Genomic DNA, 23,673 nt, shown 5'->3' on the forward strand with positions numbered 1-23,673 from the left:
TACCTACCTACCTACCTACCTACCTAGGTATGTATGTATGTATGTATGTATTTATTATCTATCATCTATGATCTATCACTTATATTCCTCTATCATCAGTCTTCCATGTACTTATCATTTATTCTTTACCATCTGTATGCTACCATCCTCATCTTTTCATCCATCTACAATTACCTGCTGCCGCTTATTTGCTGATGCACCTTGATTGAGACCGTTCCCTAAATGGAATGTCTTTTTAAGACACGACATGGATGGTATTCATACGGCATTGTCACTTTCCCACCTCATTCTACAGCCCCTGTCTGTGCTTCTTGCCATTGGACATCTGCTTCCTTCTCCTTCCAGCCCTTCTTTGTCCTCTCTGTGGCCTTCTCTGCTCTCTGCTCCTCCCCCTCCCCCTGGGAGATTCAGGTGACTTTCATCCTAGCCTAGCTCCTCTCACGCAGCACTTCTCCTTAGGGCTTGTTTGCAAGCTCTTTTTCATTTGCTGTATGGTAATGACTGTGTCTCATTCATCTTGGTATTCCCATCACCTAGCACACTCTATGGCATATAGATGCTATTCAATCAATATAGCTGCAAGAATGAGTAAGTGGGTGGTCCTCTCCTTCAGGGATAAGCAGCTGCTTTTATGTGAAGTTGCAGATGGCTGGGAGGCATCCACAGTGCCTAGTCTTTCAGGGATGGATGTGTCTAAGCTTCTTGTACCTGCACTGCCTGGAGAAAAATCCCTAGCAGACTTTTTAATTGCTAGCAAAAATCTGATGCTGTCAGTTTTGCAGGGGTATAACATGTCTGCCAAAGTTAAGCCAATTGTGCAGAAGTCTCTGGCATCCTATGCGGGTGGCATAGATGCTTCACAAAATCAGATTGTAGATTTGCACTGACATATTTTTAACCTATCAAATTAATGGCTTGAATCTCTACCCGCAACCCCCCTAGTAAAGAGTTCAATATCGCTTTCATGTTTCACCACTGAGTTGACTCGAATAATGCCTTCCTGCTCCTGGCTCAGGCCCTGGAGTTTGCATTTTTTAAAGTAACAGCCAAAGAAAAGTACTGTATCATTTAATTATTCTTCTCTTCCCTGTGTGTCTTTCTATTGCTATTCACTGTTGAAATTTAGGCCCTAAAGGTAGCGTGGACTTTTGCCTCATAGGGCCCTCATAGGTGACTCTGTCCTGCATTGTCTGTGGGTGTCTCTAACTCCACAGTGGTTGAAGAGCTTCCACTGGTGAGAGTGTGCACTGATCCCAGCTGCTACTATAGTCCCCTGATCAGCCTGGCCATTTACATGGCCAGAGCATGTTTGGAGACGTCTTATCTTTCTGGACCGTTCTCAGGTTCTTTTTAACAGTCATGTCTAATGAGCTTACCTGTCAAGAGTCCTGAGGGCTGTGCTGGAGCCTCATCTTCTCCTCCAATAGCTCTCACTGCTCAGGAAACTGCTCAAGCCAGAGCTCCTTGCTGGACCCCAGTGTTAGTATACTCCAGGGTGATCTATATTACCCCTTGAAATCAAAGAAGTGGGTCAAAGTTTGTATGGCTCGTGCTGATGGTACCTGATCTCATCTCTACTCTAGACACCAATTTTATGTATATATATATACATACATATATATATATATATATATATATATATATATATATATATATATATACATCTATCTGAGTATGATGGGTGCCCTCAGAGTCACCTAAAGGTCACCTTTCTGTGACTAGATGCTAAGAAGTATGTCCCGTTCCATGCATCCCAAGGTTCCAACCTTGTCCTTTATTGTTCTCTGTCATGTTCTCCTCACCAGGCTGTATCCCAGATTGTCCATCCCAAGGCTGAGCCTGGATTCAGAAATCTGTTCTTCCTCTATGTCCCAGTACGAGCACATTCAATCTAAGTTAAAAAGAATTTTTCTCTACAACATTATCCTAGTGTTTTTCTTATAAAATGATTGTAGGGACTTCTGGGGCTTCTACTAAGCTAACAGGTTTTCTTTCTTTTTTTTTTTTTTTAATGTTTTTTGGTCTTCTAAAATATATAATAATATACCTACAGAAAAGCTTATATAACACATGTACACAACAGAATTCTGTGAAAGGGAATTACCATGTGAAGTGCTTACCCATGTTGCCCGGGTTATCACCAACCACATTAAATGAAATAACATCCCAAGCATCCCAGAGGCCTCTGGCTGAACTCTGTAATGGTAAACCCCTCCCACTCCTTCCCACAGACAACCACTGTCTTTCTTTCTGGCTATGCGTCATAACTTTACCTCATGGAAGACCTCTGTAACGTTGCTGACTGCTGTCTGTTCCCGAGCGTATGTGATTTGCACTCAGCAGTGTGGTTTTTTCCTTTAGGTGTTCCATGTACATTCCTAAGATCCATCAGGTGTTCCGACATACTGATTTGTTCAGTCTCACCGTTGAGCCGTCTGCATTGTGGGATAATGCCACAATCCACGTATCTGTTCTGCTGATAGGCGTTCTGGTTGTTTCCAGTCACAGACTCATGCACACCCACACTGTCAAGTTCCTCACAAGTCCCTTGGTGCCCATGTGCACATCTGGACCTAGATTTCATTGTGAGGAAGTTTGTAGCTATGAAACAAATTTTGTGAGTAGTTGTAGGTCTAGTTTTTAATTTCTTTTTTTTTTGTTCCAGTATACAGTTTGATATATTCTAGATGATTTTCTAGAATTATGTCAGATTTTTAAATCAGCATCTCAACTTGACTGGCACAAGATTTCTTAGCATGCATACTTCCTTTGTTTACCCTCTATGGGATATGGAGCAATGTCCTCCTTTCCCAATTCTAATACGTAGTTATTTATACCTGCGTTATCCATTTGGTCAAAGTCTGATTAGCTGTGTGTGTATGTTTGCTTCATAGGATCATGTATGTAACATACACTGCCATTGTGACAAAATGCTGACAGTGTGAGTTCAAGTAAAAGAGATTTGTCTGGGCTTATGGTCTCAGGGGGTTTCCATCCATCACAGTGAGGAAGGCACAAGGTTGTCCATGGCGGCAGAACAGGGGGCCATGGATAGTCATACGAGAGTGGAACAGAGAGAGAGGCTTGGAGATAGGTTTGAGATATACCCTAGCCTCTTTAAGTCCACAGACTTTTCTTCCTAAAGAACACCTCCAGCTGGTCAATCAGTGGTCAGGTTATGAAATTGTTGAAGGAACATTCCAGATCCACCCCATAGCATCGTACCTCTGACATCTATAGGTTGACGGTAGTCTCCTAATGCAAGATACATTCATACAGTGTCAGCAGTCTTGCCGTCACAATGGCTCTAAAATCGTTCAAAAGCTCGAAGTCTCTCCTGAGACTTAAGACAAACTCTTTTAACTGTGCATTCCCATAGAATAAGAAGGTGGTGTGCTGCCGCATACAATTCAGGGATGGCTGAGTATAAACAGGGAAGCTACGGAAGGATGCACTTGTTGACCAGCTAAAGGAAATTAAAAGATGCACAGCCTGAAAGTGTGCATGGCTCCGAGTGAAATTAAGACCGGATCCCTGCCCTCGTGCCTTGTATGTTTAATACACCAAGCCAAATCTCATTGCCAAGTAGGAGACATCTGATTGCAAAGCCAATAAAAAGATTAGACATTTTTGTTTGCCATTCATCACTGGGGCTTGGTGTTGGGCAGAACTGTCTATTTTTTTTTTTTTACAGAATCTGTTATAATACGGGTAGCCTATAAGGCTGTGGTCCTCACCTAACATCATCTCACAGAGAGATTCTCAGACTTTTCCTCATGCCACTTTGTTCCTGTTTTCCTGCAGATGTGTAACCAAACTGAACTTCATTGATTTTTTTTCATGGAGATAATAATTAGACAATGCTATATCATTAATCTTACTCAATATATTAGTATCTTAAAATGAGATGCTTAAATATGGTAATCACTTCATAGTGAAAATTTTATGCTTTTATTCATGTTAACATTGGATGCAATAACTTAGTGCTAGCTTGAGTCATAAATAACAGGATCTTTCTGCTGACAACTAAGCTTTTGTGAGTTATGCCAGAAACCTTAAATCTGATGTTTCCTGTACCTGCCACACTGTGTTAGAGTGTGTCCTTCAAACATAGCCTCCTGAAATATTTCAAGCCATACTAAGTTGATATTTCTTGAAATATAACTCTGTGATAACATACCATATCTTCATTTAAAATAGAATATGGTTTTACTTTTGATGAGCTGCTGAATTGTAAGAAGTTTTGGGGACCACTAAATATTTTGAATCATGCAGAGAGTATGTTTTGTGCTGTATTAATTTTGTCTTTATGTTTCTATCATGTGACATAGTGAATGTGAATGTTAGTCACTGCTTAGCTGTGTTAATAAGGTTGTTTAGCTCTACAAGGAAGAATAGGAACTATAAATGATAAGAGCTATTGGGGGATAAGGATAGGAATGCTGTGTTCATATCAAGAATACGGAGAAGGAGGGAAGAGATACAGGAGGAAAAGAGTTGCCCTTGTAAATACCCTGGATTTGAAATTTTTATAGGATGTAGTGGCATAGATTCATCTTCTAGGCCTTTTTCAATGTATTGTACATGTGGACAAATTGCACGTTCTGCTAAAAGTGATTATATTTATCTCTTTCGTATCTAGCTTGGCCTTTTAAAATTACTCAGCTTTACAGACACGTCTATTAAAACAGAATTTAATGTCCTGCTTTGGATAACACTCAAAATCTTAGGGAAGTCTTTGTTGTGACAATCACGAGCTTCTACTATGTGTGGAAGCAGCAGCAGCATCAGGCCGGGAAAGTGAATTAATGCCATTCTGGCTAAGAATAGCATTGGTGATAGAAATGGCAATCTGTTGTATGCATTTATTTGCATACTTTTAAACACATTGAACCTTATTCGACACTATTCTGTGCTTGCTTCATTGACAGTTAAGACAGACCTCATTTTGATCACAGATTTTGATGCTTGAAACAAACAAACAAACAAACCAACAAACCAACAAACAAACAGAAAGATGGTCCAAAGGGGAAGTCTGTAAGGTAGACTTCGTTACCTTCTACCTTGAGGACCTCTAAGCTCTGTTGAGTACAAACAGCGAAGGTAGTCTGGCACCATCCATTTGAAGGACAGCGAAGTAAATTGTCTTTGTCTTACTTACAAGGGTAAAATAAATGTATTTTACTCTGTGGTTTTTATATTGCTTACACCAGCAAACTAACGTATTACATTATGTATTGAGGGGCTGGAATGACGGTTTAGTGGTTCAGAGCGTTGTTGCTCTTGAAAAAGACCCAGATTTATTTCCCATAGCCGTGCGGCAGCTCACAACCACTTACAGCTCCTAGTCTATGGGATATCACTCCCTCTTGCTGACCGCCATGGACATTAGATCGGCACAGAGTGCACATACACACACATTCAGAAACACACACACAAAATAAAAACAAAAATCTTAAAAATATAAATTATGAGTGATACTATCTCATTTAAGAGGTGCTTTTAAAAGCTGTGATTTTAGTAGGCTTACCATATTTTTTACCTTTTTATTTTTATTTTTATTTTTAGCCAACTGAAATGCAAGTGCAGAAATCAAGGGCACTCTCTTCAGTTTGATTTGACTATGCTCTGGCCTCTAATGTTTTCTTTTAAAATGAGCAGTGGATATGAAGCAGTGATACTTTACTCTCCCTTTGCTCGGATGTCATCATGAAGTGGCTCATAATTTATCCTTGATGTTATCTTTTAATTTTACCTTATATTATCATAAGCCTGTTTTCGCCGTCAATGTTTTTATGTAACATTCACTTTTCTCTGGTATCGGGCTATTTAAATAGTTAATTTTCTTATTCTAATCCGTTAGCTATCTAATTCATATAAATATTTATTGTGTTCCTAAAACATACTGGGCACTGGACAAAGAAGTTGCCCTGCCTAGGCAAATGACATTTGTCTTTCATCTTTGCTGAACTGGTTTCATGGGAGAGTGGAGCAATGTGAGACAATGAGTTAAATGTTTACAGAGAGTAGTGTCACGTCATGGTATAGTCGAAGTGTTCTGACTCAGCCAGGAGAGGGGTGACTTTTGCAGACAATGGCAGAGGTTTCTTAGAGTACAGGCTGAGATTTTAGTCTCAGCAGAAAGGTAGACAGAGGCTCTCCAGACTCAGAGAGCACGGGTGCAGTGACAATAGGTAGACAATAGGTAGACAGAGGCTCTCCAGACTCAGAGAGCACGGGTGCAGTGACAATAGTGATGTCACAGAATCGTCGGGATGTGGTGGATGGATTTGTGGGTTGGACTGTCAAATGAAAGAGGATGGTAAGGGAGAAAGAGGCTTGCAGACAGTCTCCTTATCCTTGGTTACCTGTGAGAGAGAGCATGAACTTTTATGTTATTTGAGAAAATGCAAACAGGTTTAGAGGGTCGCCTTTTAAAAATTAAACTTATATCAAAAACTTCACACACACACACACACATACACACCCTGTATTTACATCATTTCCACCTCTATATACTCATCAGGGCCACTTATATCACTCTCAAATTTGTGACTTCGTTTTGTCTAATTATTATTGTCTCACACACAAACCACATGCACACACACACACACACAAGTAATTTTTAGTTTTCTTTGATGTCAAGTTATTTAAATAACGTGTGTGTCTGTATGCGAGTAAATATGTAAGGACCACCTTTGGAGTCTGTTTAGCATTGCTTGCATGTATGTTTTTAGGGCAGACAACTTCATAATGGACAACCAGTTAATGGGTCCCTCAGTAGGGAGGTCTAATATTTCCTCTCTCATCAGTTGTTAAATACCTGTAGACCTTTGTCTAAGAGTGGGATCCCATGAGATTTCTACCACCTATGTTGTCATTTTTCAGGTCAAATTGTATTGTTGTATTGTTGCGATTGATCGGGCACAGCTTCCTTGTCATATATGGAAGGCACAATCTTGCAGCAGACTTCCTGGCTATTTGGCTCTTCTAGTCTTTCCAGTCCCCCTTCCATTGTTTCCTGAACCTTAGGTGTAGAGTCTGTGTTCTAGTAACTGGGGCTGGGCACCCCACGGTCAGGTGTTCTCTGCACTCTGACCACAGGTGACTTTCTGGAATGCTTACTATCTCCTGTAAAAAGAAATTCCTCTGATAAAGGGTGAGAGCCATGCTCATCTGTGGGTGCTAAGGATAAGTATTTGGAACAAAGTTAGGAATTATATTGACTTAAGAATGTGGTAGTAGTAGGTTCTCCTTTGTGATTCGTGACCTTACCAGTTCACGGGTATTGACTAAGCTTACAGGACTAGATAAGATCTTTCAGATGAGTGGGCCGGAATTCCAATTGGACATCTGTTAAGTTACCTTTTCTACTTTTGTTTAGCATCAATTTGTTGTCTTAGAAACACATTTTTTTTTCACCTGTAATATTAACGAAAATCCTGCTAAGGGAAATGTCATTCCTTACTTGTAATGCTTTAAACTTGCTAAATATTTTTACATACAACCATATATTAATAATTCCTGTAATATTATTCAAAGTTGTTTAAGTTGCCCCATCCTGAAAACTGGTAATGGGTTGGGTGTTAGCTTGTCAAAATTGGCTTATATGTGTGAATTCACTAATTAATGGCTAGTTAATGTGTATTAATTATATCTGGTTCAGTGTAATATTAGTACACACATCTATCTATCTATTTATCTATCTACATATATATATATATATATATATATATACACACACACATACATACATATGCTCTATAGTAAGAAAATGCATGTTTATCAAGGTTGAGTACTTTTTCCAGGTCATGGAGGCATGAGGTAGGTTTCTGAGTCAGTAGCTTCCCTTTCCTATCATAAATACTTGAGCTAATCAGTCTATAATAAAAAAAAGTGTATTTTTAAGCTCAGTTTTCGAAGTTTTAGTATATAACTAGTAAAGGCTTGTGTTGTGGTAAACCATTACAGTAGGCATGTTTAATGGAGCCCAGTTGTCATCTCATAGCCCACTGTGCTCCTTGAAGGGACCTCTAGAGGTCCCTGTGGGTACTACCTTGTAAAAGTTCCACCACTGCCCAGTGGTGCTAGGGAATAGAGACCAAGCCTTCAGCAAGGGGCTCTTGGGAGACAGCAGCACAGGCCCAAAACACAGTAATGTCAAAACTGCTTTCTAGTCTCATGATCCAGGCTCCTCCAGTAAGCCATATTTCTTCCCCAGAAGTCATCATAATGGCAAAAAGAGTCTACAAACAAGCACTATCCTAGGAAAACAGGAGACTATTTAATTTCATATTAGAAATAATTATGAGCAGATCAATAGTGGTGATGACAGATACATTGAAGAGAATTGAGAGTCCTTCAGAAATCACTTTAGTGATTAATTTTATGCTGAGGGTAAAGGGAAGGGAGGGGACTGTTAGTATGATAGTGTGTCTGTATCTCACACAGATGGAGTTCGCTGATTGGGCTGAGGTTTGGTAAGGAATGAAAGGAAGAATTGCTGTAAAGTCTATGTATCCAGGGTGGGCTTGGTCGATGTATACACATTCTTTCTATATGGAAATAAGAGGGAATAGAAGGTGAATGTTGGGGAATTTGAGCTGGCATGCTGTCAGTGAGCCTTGTTAGGGTGAGGAGCACTTTCAACCATCCATGGTTCCGTTGCTCAACTGTCTGTGATATTTATAGCATGACCATACTCATTTATCCCTAGCTTCATAGCCCAGTTCTAGCCAGAAAGTTCTTGTATGTGTGGTGAGTTGCATCAGAATCTTTCAGTTGTCAAAGGGAGAATTTTTGAGCAGCAATACTAAAGTGTGATTATTTGGACACTGATTGGCTAAATGACTAAAAACCGTTAATCATTTTTAAACCTAAAATGATTTTAGATTTAAATCACTTTAAATCTACACAGATTTAGAACAGGCTTATACAATGATACATGCTTACTTTCTGGTGTGGTGATAGGTTTTTTTTTTTTTTTTTCCTCAATGAGTTAAGAATACGTAAAGCTTTATTTTCAAATGTATCTTTGTTTGACATAGAGTTTTACTGTTATAAATTGTCAGAATCCATCTAGGAAAGGCTTAGGCTAGCAGGTAGCCTTCCTGGAGGTGCCCCACTTTTTTGCATGGACTAAGGTGGATGACCTCTGAGAGGCAAGGTCCCAGAGCGACTTCCCTGGGCCTTAGATCACCCTACTGAGCAGATTTCCCAAAGATCAACATAAATAGAAACTTTCACAAATTAATGCTCTTTAGATGAATTAATGATTTTATAGATTTCCTGAATTGATTCAAGTAATCAGTTTTAAGAGATGGTCCTAGTTGTTTTGCTAGACAGATGTAATAACGTTAGATTCAAGAATTAAATGTGCCCACTCTTCATAATAGTAAGTTAAAGCTACATCATAAGAAATACAATAAGCTTTCATAATTACTCTAAAAGAGAGAATTATGGTTGGGACAAATTTGTGTTCAAGGAAAAACATTCATTCTAGGTCAGATCCAAGGATGAAGCCATAGGCAGATGTGCACGATGCCAATGCAAAGCCATATGAAACTGTTGCTTTGAACTTATAATGAACTTACAGAATGAAACACTGCTTTGAACTTAATATCAACATCCTTTTGTAGCTCCCATTTTGTGTTACATTTTACCTATGAGGTGATTTTGTTTATAAAAACGCCAGAGAAAAGAAGTAAAGAGGATGGGTTGGTTTGGGGAGCTCTGTTCTATCTATCCATCCAATGTATATATTTCTGTTCATATGTATGTGTGTAGATATATAGGCAAATATGTAAGCATGCATGAACATGTGTGGGGTTGATTGAAACAGGTGGTTGGGCTCAGCCAAAGTATGTATACATATGAATATGTGTATGTCTGTGTGTATTTGTGTAAAGGATTATAGCATATTTGCCTGCGTAAAGGATTGTAGTTTTGTTTTTTTTCTTTGCTATCTCTTTGGTTTACAAAGAGTTAGCTAGCCTGACAAGTGAGCGACTCCTGGCCCACTAACCAGAGTGCTAGTGATAAATCCATCCTCCATAAACCACAGATGTTAATTCATCTGAAACCATCGGCTTCTCTGGCCCCACAATGACAAGGAATCAAGGATGAAGATTCAAGGGGAGTAAATATTATTTACACTAAGCAACTTGGACTTTCATAATACCAAGTTTTGCTTCACCCTTTCTTGGCTGCCTTCTAGAGAGAAACATTGCTGGGGCAAGCTCCTGGCAGTAAGTCAACTCTTTACCCATGATTTACCTGTGTATCGAGCCCCCAATCTTGTTTATGTTGCCCAAAAATGTCTGGTAGAGACAGCTGTGACATTATGAATCCAGCTGGCCACAGATGGATCTGCAGTGAAGCATGAGGCCATATTGGGTTGGTGATCTATGTTTATAGCCCCCTGTTAAACTCTCAGCGACACAACCCTTACATCACCTGGCATTGACTACCCCCCATTTAGTATAAATAATTGGTGGACGTGAACTGGAACTTTCATTGCTAGTGATCAGGACTCCTACCTGTAAGAACCATGAATCTTAGTGTACTTTCACTCTTTAGCACATTTTTGAGTCTATTAATTCTAGTCATTGAGCACCTAGTTTTTTGGGTGTGATATAGTCTTAGCCATTCTTGTTGCTGAGCTGTTAGGATAATTAATTACTTCCCTTTCCAAGATGCTGTCTGTTGAAGTCTCCACATGTTTGTAATGGGCTTGAGCGTTCAGCTTAAAGTTTGAGAAAATTGAAATAAAAATCGAAGGTAGATTCTAAGAGATTAACTCAGAAATTTTACCTGGAAAGTGATGTTTATGCAAGATTTCCAAGATCTATTAATAGCGGGAAACATCAGCCCAAGTCCACATGGTGTAGGATTGAAATAGCTAACTGTGGTGTCAAGCAAAATTAAAATTATAATTGCCTTCCAGCAATAAAAACTAATTCTGAATCTATGCCCAACAACGGAGTATGTGAAATTTCACAATTTCAGTTTCTACAGTGATCTTCCCTTTGGCTAAAATTATTGAAGTGGAAAAAAAATCAAAGAATTATGTGTTCTTTAGAACCCAACAGGGAAATGGGATTAAATGTCAATTGATGTGCAAGTTAATGAAGTAGTTGTTGGATGTTTTTATGCCAGGTCTGCACACTTGTAAAAGTATTTGTCAAAAGCAATAAAAATAAGACTAATCACTGGCCCTCAATCATTACTGTTCCTCTTTAAACCTTCTGGCTATTTTGTAAACGGCAGTAATTCATCTGGACTGTTATAGTAGGGAGGACCCACTGTATGCCCATAGCTACAGGGAAGTGCAGTCACTATACACGTCTCATCATAGAAGACTCTAGGTAAGTTGGGTAGTCATCCTGCATTAAGGAGCTACAAACACAGTTTAGAGAAATGCAAATATGCCCAACAAGTCACGCTGCCTAACACCGTCCTCTGGGTACAAGTTCTCCATGATTCAACTCCATTTTGTTGATGTTTCTAAAGCTTAACATACACAGGCCTACCCATGACATATGAACATGAATATTCCATTCGTTATAAACTAAGCAAATGTTTTGTGATCATTTGCCTAATTCAGGCAGCACTGTAGATGCTAGGACACCAGCAGAGAGTAAAATAGCTCAAACCTCTCCCTATTTTCCTGAAGCTCGTTATGTTTAACTATGTCTTTAATCTGGGCTCTTAGCCATATGGTCTTATTTACTGTTTATTCATTTCTGAGTAACCAGCAGATATCATGTATAAAATGTATACAGGATCTAGCTTATAATTTTTCAGAAGAGGCTCTTATCTTTCTCTGTTGGAAGAATACAATGGAAAGAATGTAATCCTGCCATAAAGGATCTGGTGAAGGTGGTGGGAGCTGATTTGCAAGTTCATCAAGGATGGACTCTCTCATCCTCTCTCCTTTGTTCTAGCCCAGTGATTCTCAACCTCTCCTAATACTGCAGTCCGTTAACACAGTTCTTCATGTCATGGTGACCCTGGCCATAGTATTATTTCCCGTGTAACCTTATGATTGTAATTTTTGCTAGTGTTATGAATTGTAATGTATATAGCTGATATTTCTGATGGTCTTCAGAGACTCCTTTGAAAGGATCATTTGACGCCCTTAAAGGAGTCGCAACCACATGCTAAGAACCATGGCTTTAGCCCTTCAAGGCCTTGTATTTTTCTAAACCACACTATAATGAGTTATGGTCCATACTAGTCTCCTTAGCATATATTATAACAATATTTTTGACTTGACTTAGTCTTGTGGTGACTCCCCTGAGGAAGTTCAGAGTGTGACAAATGCCAGGAAGGGCACAGCAGCTGCCTGTTGTGTCCTCTTCTGAGTTCTTCCTTCCTCACCAGAATTACAGTGCTTTAAGTTTCCAGTATTCTTGCTTCAGACCACAGGGCCTGCTCTGTGATCAGGCTGAGTCCAGCTCTTCATTGCCTTACATCCAGAATAAGAAACTGTCTCCAGGGAACATGCACAGTTTTCTCCAATGTACCGCCCCAATTTCTTTACTCTCCGATGTTTTATTAACATTTAAACAGATTTTAGACAGCTTATTATTATTTTTTTTTTTACTTAGACTTATTTTAGTTGTTCTTGGCTGGGTCATTGGTCTGTTGCAAGTATATTCAGGCTATCTACTAAAACAAAATATGATGCATTCACACACACACATACACACACACACACACACAATGCCCCCTCATGGTTTTTACTCATTGGTAAAGTGTACAGAGAGTAAGATGTCATTGAGCATACTCATCAAAATTGTGTCATTGAAAATGCTGGACAGTTGCCAAAGCTGATACTCCAAAGAGCATTGAGCTCACTGTCTCATAGCTATTCAGTGATGGCCGTGTTGCTGAACTGGGTAACAGCAAACGGTGTTCACTTGGGCGCTTTCAGATTAAAGTACTCAGGTCAGTGAACCTAAAACAGAGGCTGTCCAGGATATGTGGTAGCTCAGAGAAGTGGCTAATGCTACTGTTGGCTTCTTACTCTGATTCATCAAGGGCCTTACATCTTCATCATGTACTAAGGTGCAAAGGAGATTTTCCTCATGCTTTTCTATCTCCATTAAGACTTGCAGGAGGCAGGTATAGCATAATCGCTATGAGTCTAGATGGGAGAGGCAGGAATATTTATATTCTCATCTTACTTTTTGTGATGTGCTTACTTAGAACCAGTTGTGGAATTCTAAATGTTGTTCCCATATCTGTAAAACACAAGTTGTAAATCATAACACTGTATCTAGATGAGAATCGATGGACGCACTGTACTCAAACTACACATTGTGAACACGCAAGTTTTCATAGTTACATTTCTTCACATCATATGGAAATCCAATCAGCAGCTACAGTGTTTGCACGAGAGTTCAACATGTTTACCTAGACCAATGGTTCTTAACCTGTGGGCCTCTACCCCTTTGGGAGTCACATACAAGCTCTCCGGCATGTCAGATATTTACATTATGATTTATGAGAGTAGCAAAATTACAGTTATGAAGCAGCACTGAAAATAATTTTATGGTTGGGGGTCACCACAACCTGAGGAACTGTATTAAAGGGTCGCAGCATTGTGAAGGCTGAGAAACACTGACCTAGACTTTCCAACAAAGGTGAATGAAATTTGTAGAAAAAGAATTATTTTAAGAGTATAAAATTTTACAAAAAAAAAAAAAAGCTGGGCAGTGGTGGCACATACCTTTAATCCAACACTTGGGAGTCAGAAACAGGCAGATTTTTTAGTTTGAGGCCAGCCTGGTCTACAGAGTGAGTTCCAGGAAACCCTGTCTCAAAAAACCAAAAAAAAAAAAAAAAAACCCCAAAAAACAAAAACACCCCAAAACAAACAAGTATAAAATTTTGTTCTTTAAAAAAACCCCAACTATTTAAGTATCTATTTTTTCTTTTTTAAATAATGGAGCTGTTTAAAAATAACTCCAGGAAGAAAATAGCCAAATTAAAGATGGTTTTCAATTCATCAGTTTTAAAAATGGACTTTACAATTTTCAGTAGATAAACAGTAAACATGTTATTATCTATCTGGTACCAATTCAGAAGAAGCAGGTTTTTATCAATACTGTAAATTATGAGGTATCATAATTTTTAGGAAAAGGGGCCAAATTGAGATTAAAATAATCAGAGTGAAAAACCTTAGAGGTAAGAAAAACAGGGGAGAGAAATTTGATCCCCAGTCATCATTTATTTATTCACGTGATATCGACTGGCCCAGCTTCCCTAGAGACATGAGAAAAATAATAATTAGTAAAAATTATAAGATGAGAAAGTAGAAAGGGCAACGGTCTTACTCCTGACAATGCTGTACCATGACCCATCTCTCCTTGAGTTGTAAAGACTAAGAATTGTGTTGTTGCAAGCAAGTAAGAATTAGTGATTCTCTGCTATGCTTGCAGACAGGAACCTAGCACAACTGTCTCCTGCGAGGCTTCATCCAGCAGCTAAAGGAGACAAATGCAGAGACCCACAGCCAAATATCAGGTGGTGTAGGAGGACTGTTGTGGCAGAGAGGGGACCAGAGGGATCAAGGACACCTCAGGAAGACCAACAGAGTCAACTAGCCTGGGCCCATGGAGGCTCACAGACACTGAACCACCCACCAAAGAGCATTCAGGGGCTGGACCTCACCCCCTACATATTCATATATGTGCAGCTTGGTCTTCATGTCGGCCCCCTAACAATGGGTGCATGGGCTGTCTTTGGCTCTGTTGCCTGCCTTTGGATCCCTTTCCCCTAACTGGACTGCCTGGTTGGGCCTCAGTAGGAGAGGATGCGCTTAGGCCTACTGTGACTGGATGTCCCAGGGTGGGGGTGGTGGTGGTACCCAAAGGGTGCTTCCCCTTCTCTCAGGAGAAGAGAAGGGGGTGATGGGGGGAGGAAGATTTGTAAGAACGGAGCTGGGAGGTGGAAGGAGAAGCAGGATGGGGCAGGGTGGGCATGTGGGATACAAAGTGAATAAATATATAAATTAAAATTAAAATTTAAAAATTAAGGAAAAAAAGAATTACCTGTATAAAACTGAAATGATGCCTTAAACATTCTGATCTTTTTTTCTTCCAGTAATAACTGAAACCATGCATACTAAATCAAATTTTACCTCAGTTCACCCTGCAGACATCTTTCTTAAGACTTGCCAGTGTTCTGAACCTTATCCTGGTGTGATGCGCCGAGGCCCTGTCCGGGCCTTTTCCATTGGTTCTAACGTGACAGAACATGTCTTTTCTCTCCTCTGTGTCAGGAATTGTCTCACCTCTGCTCACACTTGAGCAAGCAGAATGAAGCCTTTGCTGAGGGTTTCTGTTGGAGTTCAAAAGCTGATGTTGGGCTTGCAGCTCAAGGGTGGACTGCACACAACACTGGCTAGATGCTCAATCCATTTCCCTATCTAATTGAAACTGACCCAAACACCGTCCAAACGTCCCCATGTCTTTGCAAATGTATAAAGAAATGTGGGATGATATTCGGGAAGCTTACTAAGAGGGGAAAGGCAGCGTGCATCTGTGGCCGCACTGGGAAGCTTTGATTGGATATCTCTCTCAGACTGAGCAATGCCCTGTGTTTGTCTCCACAGAGCTTATCTCATCACTGACTATATGGGCATCCGCAATGAAAGTTTCATGAAACTAGCTGCTGTGGGGACCTGGATGGGGGACTTTGTCACAGCTTGGATGGTAAGGAAAACCACAACTTCTCTCAGTTTGAACAAATGTCAAATGAAAAGCGTGTCCGTAATGTCAGAAGGACACCGTGGGAATAGTTAATTATTTTAAGGACACACATTTGTAAGTATGCACCAGTGTTTAAAACGAATTGCTCATTTTGGGGGTACAGAATGGGTTTTGTAAGCATAGCTTAGTCTAGAGATTATATTCAATATCTGTAGCCATCAGAATGTGACTACAGAATGTAATCAGAATGTATGTATGCACACATATGTGCTTCTTGATGGACAAGTCCTCTCTGTGAAATTCTGAATAGTCTTTTAGAGGCTGTTGCTTTGGCACACACCATTGCCAGGTAAGGAATGCAATTTGGGTCCGTCTCAGAAGACCATCGGAAATGTTCTTTAAGCGGTCTCTAAATTCGTTTTCCTCCATGAAGCAGTAACTCACTGATCACGAAGAGTTTCGATAGCCCTGGTTTTCAAACTTAACTTAATCTTTGAGAATTTCACGTAAGAGCACCTTATAACTGCATCAATGCTGTGTGTTCTCACCTCGTTCTGACCCCTCTATGCCTCTGCCCACACTGTCCACTTGAATGCCTGACTTCTAGGTTTATTATTGTAATACGTAAACAACCTGCTGTTGACTACCTGGACATGGGTAGAGAGCTGAGTCGTTTGGCTTGGGCAACCTTTAATGGATTCTTCTTCAAAGGAGGTCGATGGTGCTCCTGAGGGCAGCATCTGAAGCTGTTTTTTTGACTTTTAGTTGCATGTATGCAGACATACAACCATATGCCCATCCCTCCCCAACACACATGTACAAAGTCAAATTCATTTAAAAATGGCTTACTTTTAATGAGTGAAAACAATGATCAGAAAAGGCTACTCATAGAGTGTAGGCTATGTCATATTACAGTTTTCTTTTCCATTAGTTAAATCGATCTAGGAGGAGGTACACACATTGGAAAATAATGTAATTGAATGGCATCTTTTGAGAAAATTCTAAAGTAATTGTGATTGTGATTTTTTTTTTAAGCTCAGCTCTGCAAAATAAAATGGAAATGAGATCCAGATCAAGCTTTCAGAAATATGACCTTGACACTCATGCTCTGACCTTCAAGAAATAAAACACAATGTATATAGATCTAATTTTCACAATTCACGAATAGATTTCATAGTTTCTAATTTTGTTATGTGTTTTTTTTATAAATATGAAATGTGTGGCTCTAGCTAGGACGTAACATGCTGCTGAAGTGTGTGGCAGATGTAAGAGCTTTGCCCTTGCTATTGCATTATCTGGGCCTGCTCCACTGACGGAAGGGAAGGAAGGTCACTGAGCCAAACCTCATGTTTCCAGGACTTCCGGTCCCTTAGCACATCTCACCACATCCCAGACCTGGGTTCAGATTGACTGGAATTGCCCTGACATTTCCAGTGCTGAGGGAGACAGGTGGTGTGGCCCACTACTTCCTGATTTTGCTCTTGACAAAAGTCAATGAAGGAACAACAGGATTCAGTACTTACAAAAAATTGCTCTGCAGTTTGAGTGCTCATGCCAGCATATAGTATGTAAGCCTTTTACTGTCTTTCTTGAGGTATCATTGTCTGTGACCCGTTTCTATCCAATTCTCCAAACATTTCCTCACTGGTACTCCTATCCATCTAGAGCCCTGCCTCCGTGGTGTTTGTTTGTTTGTTTGTTGTTGTTAAGTCCACTTCTTTAGGCTCCTTCAAAGGAAGGTGCATAGTGTATCTTTGACCTTTAGTCCTTTCTGGTTGTATTTCTGGTCCTGTATATGTCTGCTTTCTCACATGCAAGGATAAGAAGAACGCAAAGTATCTGCCCACGACGCTGTCTTGTTCTCAAAAACTAACTCAGATTCACAGATTAATGTCTGCTCCTTTAATGCCTCTTGTTTGTGCTGGCTAACCTGGCTCTTTCCTCTTCTATAGCTCGCTGCTTTATTAGAAAGCTAAAAAGGAATTGAGAATGAAGAATAGTGTGTTTAGTAGTAACCACCCACTGTGAGCTTGAATCCCATGGGCGGCCCCTCTTTTCTTTTCTGTAAACTGGGGTAGAGCCTGGGTTCTCTTTTTGCTTATGTTCTATGAAACAGTGACCTTTCCCCACTAGACTCAGGTAGAAATGGCAAAGTAAACGCACGCTCCTGCTTTGCAAACACAGCCACACAGGGAGGATTCCCAGAATGCGGTCTCTATTCCCACTCCTATTCACTGCCGGGCAGCAACTTTCCAATAAATATTTATATGCCTACATGTGTGTGCATTGATAACACTTGAAAAAAATAATATTTTTCCTCATGAGAGGGATCTCAGGTAGCTTTGACCTTCGTGTGCATAGAATTCTCAGTATGGAATGAATATCAATGATGACGGTGACCTTCAGGGAAAAGCAAGTGACTTTTTACATTAACAATTGTATATTAACTCTTAATGTATTTCTGTAGTGGAAGACTTTTCTTTTCTGGAAATAATTCTCAGTTTTCCCATGGTTTATAAAGGCTATCAAGATTGATGTGATCCAAAGGCAGGGGTGATTCCAAACACTCTGTGAGACACCCTGGCCATCACATGACTGAGCGTCCAGCCATGTCCTCGGCTTTGAGGTAGATCCTGTGTATAGGATAAATGCACGCAAAGCCCTGTTAAGCTTACCATTTTTTGTTAATTTTTACATTTTTTTAATAAAAGAGAAGCATAAAGTGTTGAGCATTGTAATCAGCACTGGGCTGCACTGTTGCCATTTTTAGGAGCAGAGAGTTGTGCCCTGAACACGGTGTAAAGCAGAAACCCTGGCTATCCTAAGCTATAGTTTCCTCTGTCTACTGCTCTGTCATTCAGAAGCTGATAGCTCCAGCTTTCCACGCCCCGGTCCACTTCCCCTAAGGTTGAAAAGCCGTTGGAGTTCTGTGGGCATCACCACGAGGCTGTTGCTTTTCATTTCCTACCTGAGGGAAGAGGCTCTTGCTGTCTTTAGCTAACCATTTCCGGTTCCAGCCCCTGCTATCTCCTCTCTGCTCCTTGCTTTTCTCTTCTAGCAGCTAATCCTATGATTCATGGCAATGAGAAAGTTCTGGTGAAGTAAGGAGGAAGGGACAAACAGCGACAGGAAGGCATGCTCTGTGGGGACATTTGTGTTAGCACTGTTAAGACAGTAGCCTGGATTCTATATGCTACCTGCCGTGCACATGCCTCGGCATGTGTGACCAGGGGTGGCTGTGGGCAATCATTTACACGTGGCAACACAGCAAAGACTCTTCCATGACGTTATGTCACAGATACCTTAAAATAACTTGGTCATTTCTCTTGTTAGGGTTTCTAACACTTCATTGGGGCTGGTTTATAGTTTCAGAGGTTTAGCACCTTAGCATCATGGTGCGAAACATGGCGGAACACAGGCAGACACGGTGCTGGGGAAGTAGCTACACCTGGATCTATCCGTTCTACTGCTGGATCTGTAGGAAGCAGGAAGAAAGTGAGATAAGATCTGGCTGGTGCTCTGGAACCTCAAAGCCTGCCCCATTGGCACACTTCCTTTGCCAAGGCCACGCCCACTCTGCCAAGGCAATGCCCCCTAATAGGGCCACTCCCTATGGACCTATAAGGGCCGTTTCCAGTCAGTCCACCACACCATCTGTCACTTAACTTTATCTTTATTTCCGATGCTCTTTGTGTCACCTTGTATAGCACTGTGTTTGGTTTTAATACTATGCTCTCTTGAAAGTTCTTTAGAGCCAGGGATCCCTATTCAATATCTACCTGAAGTGCAGTCCCAGCCACTGTGATCCCTGAGTCTTTCAGGGTGGCAGAATGTGACATAGATGTCCTATCTAGAGCTGAGCACACCATGGTTCCTTATGCACGTCGCCTGTCGGAATGTGTTAATCACCTGGGTTAATCCCCGTCCGCTGTAAAAAGTTGCATCTCTGCTGGGGCCGAGAGGTGCTCTGACCTCTGCGCACGAAGGTTAGCACTTAGGGGCAGTTTAATGCCACATCTTTCTAGCAGAGTCATTTGGTTATGGTCTCCGTCCATTCGCAGTGGGCATGTCTTGCTAGGCCACTCACTGTGAAGCATCACAGCTGGGGACGACTGGTCATTACTATAGGAGTCTAGTAGTTCTCTAGGGAACTTCCAGCACCATGAAGGTGAGTTAGCGAGGGTGAAATGTTATTTAGGCCATTAGGTTGCTTTATATATGAATATTCTACTAGCTCTCTGCATATCTGAATGTCAGTTGCTACCTTCTTTACTATATTTTCTACTTTTTTTGGAAACTGAATTTAATAATAACATGTTTTAATGACCAATTATTAATGAATAATTAATTGCAATGAAATATTAATATTATTATTAACTAATGACAATATTTCAAAGAAAAGCTGTATCTATTTACACAGAAGGTGTCAACACTGCCTTCCTTGACTAGAACCTTCTTGAGGAGGGCAAAGAATATCAGTACCTTCACAGCTGTGCTCCTAGCAGTCACCATGGAACTAGCATCATGGAACGAGGCATCAGATAGATAGTTAATCAATATTCACCAAAGCCCAGGGGACATTGGAGAGCAAGGGGAAGAAAGGATGTAAGAGCCAGGGAATGTGGGAAAGTGTTGTGGAATGCTATCTACCGAGCATGTCATGGTTGTTGGAGCCATGAGCTAATTAAGCAGTTGTGATCCTCTGTTTCAAGGCTGTGAAAAATTGTAGTGGCTAGGAGCTTCCATGATCTACTTCTGGCTGAGGAGCTGCTAGGCATGGAGGCATGGAGAGTCACTTTTGTTTGAGGATGTAGACACTGATAAATTGCCCATGCCTTAGTGGATGACTCTATAACTGTGCAGTTAGAGGTGCTGCTGGTTAGACTCAATGGTGTGTGTGTGTGTGTGTGTGTGTGCGCGCGCACACACACACACATACACATTGAAAGAGAACAATCAATTGAGAGGGAGATGTTTGGGGGAAACTCAGAAGTTGGAGAGAGGCAATGGGATGTAGATATGAACATGATAAAGAGTGGGCATGGAATCCTATCCCCATCCAACGAGCTACGTGCATTTGATAGCTACTGGAGAGGAAAAGTCAGTTTTCTTCATTGGAGTGAAGTTTTCTTCACTGGGCAGGCCCCATGCCCAGAAATAGTCAGACAAAATGAACGGGACTCCATATTTTGTTTTGGTCTGTAAAAAACTCGACAGAGAACACAAAGTTGGGTCGATAGGAAGACGGAGAAGAATCTGGGAGGAGTTGGGGAGAAGCATGGATATAATTAAAGTATATACAATGTCATATACAATATTCAGTGCAAACTCTCCAAGAATAAATGAAACATTTTTTTAAATGAAAAGAAAGATGTCTTATATACATGTTAGAAATGTTCAAAGGAAAATAACTTTAAAAGGAAATGTTTTTTTTTAAGCCAGGTGTAGTAATGCACACCTGTGTTGTAGTGCTTTGGAGATGGATGCAGGGGGCTGGTACTCGTGGATACATAACTACTTTGAATACTTACATAAATGCTACATAAATACTTTGTTTTTGAAGGAGAAGATAGTCCTAAGAGAACATAGTACTGTTTTCTTTTTTTCTTTTCTTTTTTTTTTTTTTTCCTATTTCAGTTCTGTAACTTAACTCCACAGTGGCAGTTCCAGATTGCCGGAGGAGGGGAGGGAAGACAGCAGCACTGGGCCAGAGACATGGTGCCAACCCGCTTCCCCCTTCCCTCACAGCATACTTCACCAGGCTGTGCGCTTGCTCATGCTAACATGTTTCCATTGCTCTGAAGGGATGTGCTTGTGACAAGCCTTGAAGTAACAGATCGTTAATGGGATTCTTACTGGATGGTGATGTCAGAGGCAAGGGAATAAAGCAAAGGCTGAGTTACACAGACTCCCCACAGCCTCCCTTCAGTGGCCACAGTTGTTGGTCCATCGCCCTGCTCCCAGCTATGGGGAAAAGGCAGAGGGATTGAGGTTTGTTTCCTAAGCCACGTGAGAAAGGAGAGGGTCCTACTCAAGAGAGAGGGTTGATTTAGCATCACTAAAGGTATAGATCTGAAAGTCGCTCAATACTTGGTGGTATCTTATTTTCCTTCTGGGTTAAGGTTCAGAGAACAGAACAGTGGTAGTGAATATCTGAAGTGTTGGAAAATAGAGGTCCCTTTTCAATTTTAATGTAGAAAACATAACATTTATAATTACATGTATATACAAATCTAAAATGTGGTAAGTTTTTAAAAATTGTATATCCTTGTTATATGCTAAAGAAGGAAAGAATAAAGGAATGTTTGGTCTTCATTTCACCAAAGTAAGAAATATCAGTAGCTATTTTTTTTTCATGAATAGAGGCAGGAGAGATAGTGTTGTGCTTAAGAGCACCGGCTGCTCTTCTAGAGGACGTGGGTTCAATTCCCAGCATCCACATGGTACCTCACAACCATTTATACCTCCAGTCTCAGGTGATCTGATATGCCCTTCTGGTCTCTGTGAGGATTGCACATATGTGGAACACAGACACCCATGCAGGCAAAACACACATACACATAAATGAAAAACAAACAAACAAACAAACAAACAACTGATACATTGCTGCATTTTAAACTGTTCTGAAAGAGCTAAATTATCAATGAACAATAACTGGAAAATAACCAACATCAAGTCTAGCTTGTTATTCTGCCTGAAACTGATCCTGACAACTTGTATTGTGATGGATGCCAGGTTTCTAATTATTTCTCTTTCACTGATTTCTCAAAAATAGCAAAATTAAAAAAAATAATTGAATTTTATTTACTGCCTGAAATAAAGCAGCAGTCGCAGACTTACTGAATTTTATAATAGAAATTAACTTAAACTCTGAAACACAGATTAGAAGGATAGAATTAACAAATTCATTGAACAAGTTGAGCTGACAAGCAGAAGGGTTGTGAGCCAGGCTTTTAACCAGCAGTGCCGGTCCCAGGAGCAGCTGGCCTCAGGAACATTCGTCTGCACGTTAGACTTGGCTTTCTCCACTTATACAGTGGCACTACTTCATAGCATCAGTGACCTTCCTGATAGCACCATGTTTGGGACAATTTGTATGCTGCATTTCATGATTTTATACATCGAAGATGGAAACTGGGTTGATCATTTAATTATGCTATGTGCCACTAGGGTACATGATTTATAGAGTGTTAACTACTCTATAGTTGGCTGCATGAATCTGAGAGAGCGGGGCCTAAAAGTGAGGCCAACTAAAGTTTCATGCAATAGCCCACTTTATTCAAAACATCAGACAGTTTATACTGTAGGCATAAAGAGGAGTCACATGGGTAAATACATGTTTTCTAATAGAGGCGAATGAATAAACAAATAACAATAGACAGCTGTGATGAACAATCCAAAGGGAACCCATTCCTATCCACTACGCAGGGAGGGGCACAGAAGCACATCCCCAAAACAGGTCTGGTTTTGAAGAAACTGAGGTCACAAGGCTCTTGTCTTGTTTTCTTGGAGTACTCTTATAAGCACACAGAATTCTCATGCAATTGAGAAAGTGATCATCATGGGAAACCAGAAAGAGAAAGGAAGGAAAGAGGGAGAAAGGAAGGAAGGAAGCAGAGATGTTGTCACGTGACTTCCTAGAGGACTGCCAGGAATCTGCCATGCTCTGGAAAGGAAGATCCAGGCAGAGAGCCAGCATAGACCACCATTCGGACGTACTCAGGGACACTAAGGTCTCTGGTGCCTACATTTTTAATCAAAATAATGCAGCAACGATTAATTCCTCCAAACATGGACAGTTTGATCACTTGATGGAACTAAAGCGTATGTGAAAGCAATTAATTTTTTATGTTTATTTTCTGTTCTTTAGAAGTTACCGGGTGTGGTCATTTTGCTTTAGCCAATATAAATATTTTAATGTCACTAAAAAATTTTAGCTTTGTGTTTTATATTT

The 23,673-nt window shown here is 40.4% G+C and overlaps 1 protein-coding gene across 1 annotated transcript in view; it reads left to right on the top strand.

Moving 5' to 3' along the window:
• The window catches only part of Tmem117 (transmembrane protein 117), a 466,913-nt gene that overhangs the window by 234,574 nt on the left and 208,666 nt on the right, over positions 1-23,673 (top strand). The window contains exon 4 of the mRNA NM_178789.4: positions 15,623-15,722. Coding sequence (NP_848904.1) covers positions 15,623-15,722 — 100 coding nt within the window. The remainder of the gene's footprint in view (positions 1-15,622; positions 15,723-23,673) is intronic.

The sequence above is a fragment of the Mus musculus genome, chromosome 15, assembly GCF_000001635.26.
Source record: "Mus musculus strain C57BL/6J chromosome 15, GRCm38.p6 C57BL/6J".
Taxonomy (NCBI): domain Eukaryota; kingdom Metazoa; phylum Chordata; class Mammalia; order Rodentia; family Muridae; genus Mus; species Mus musculus.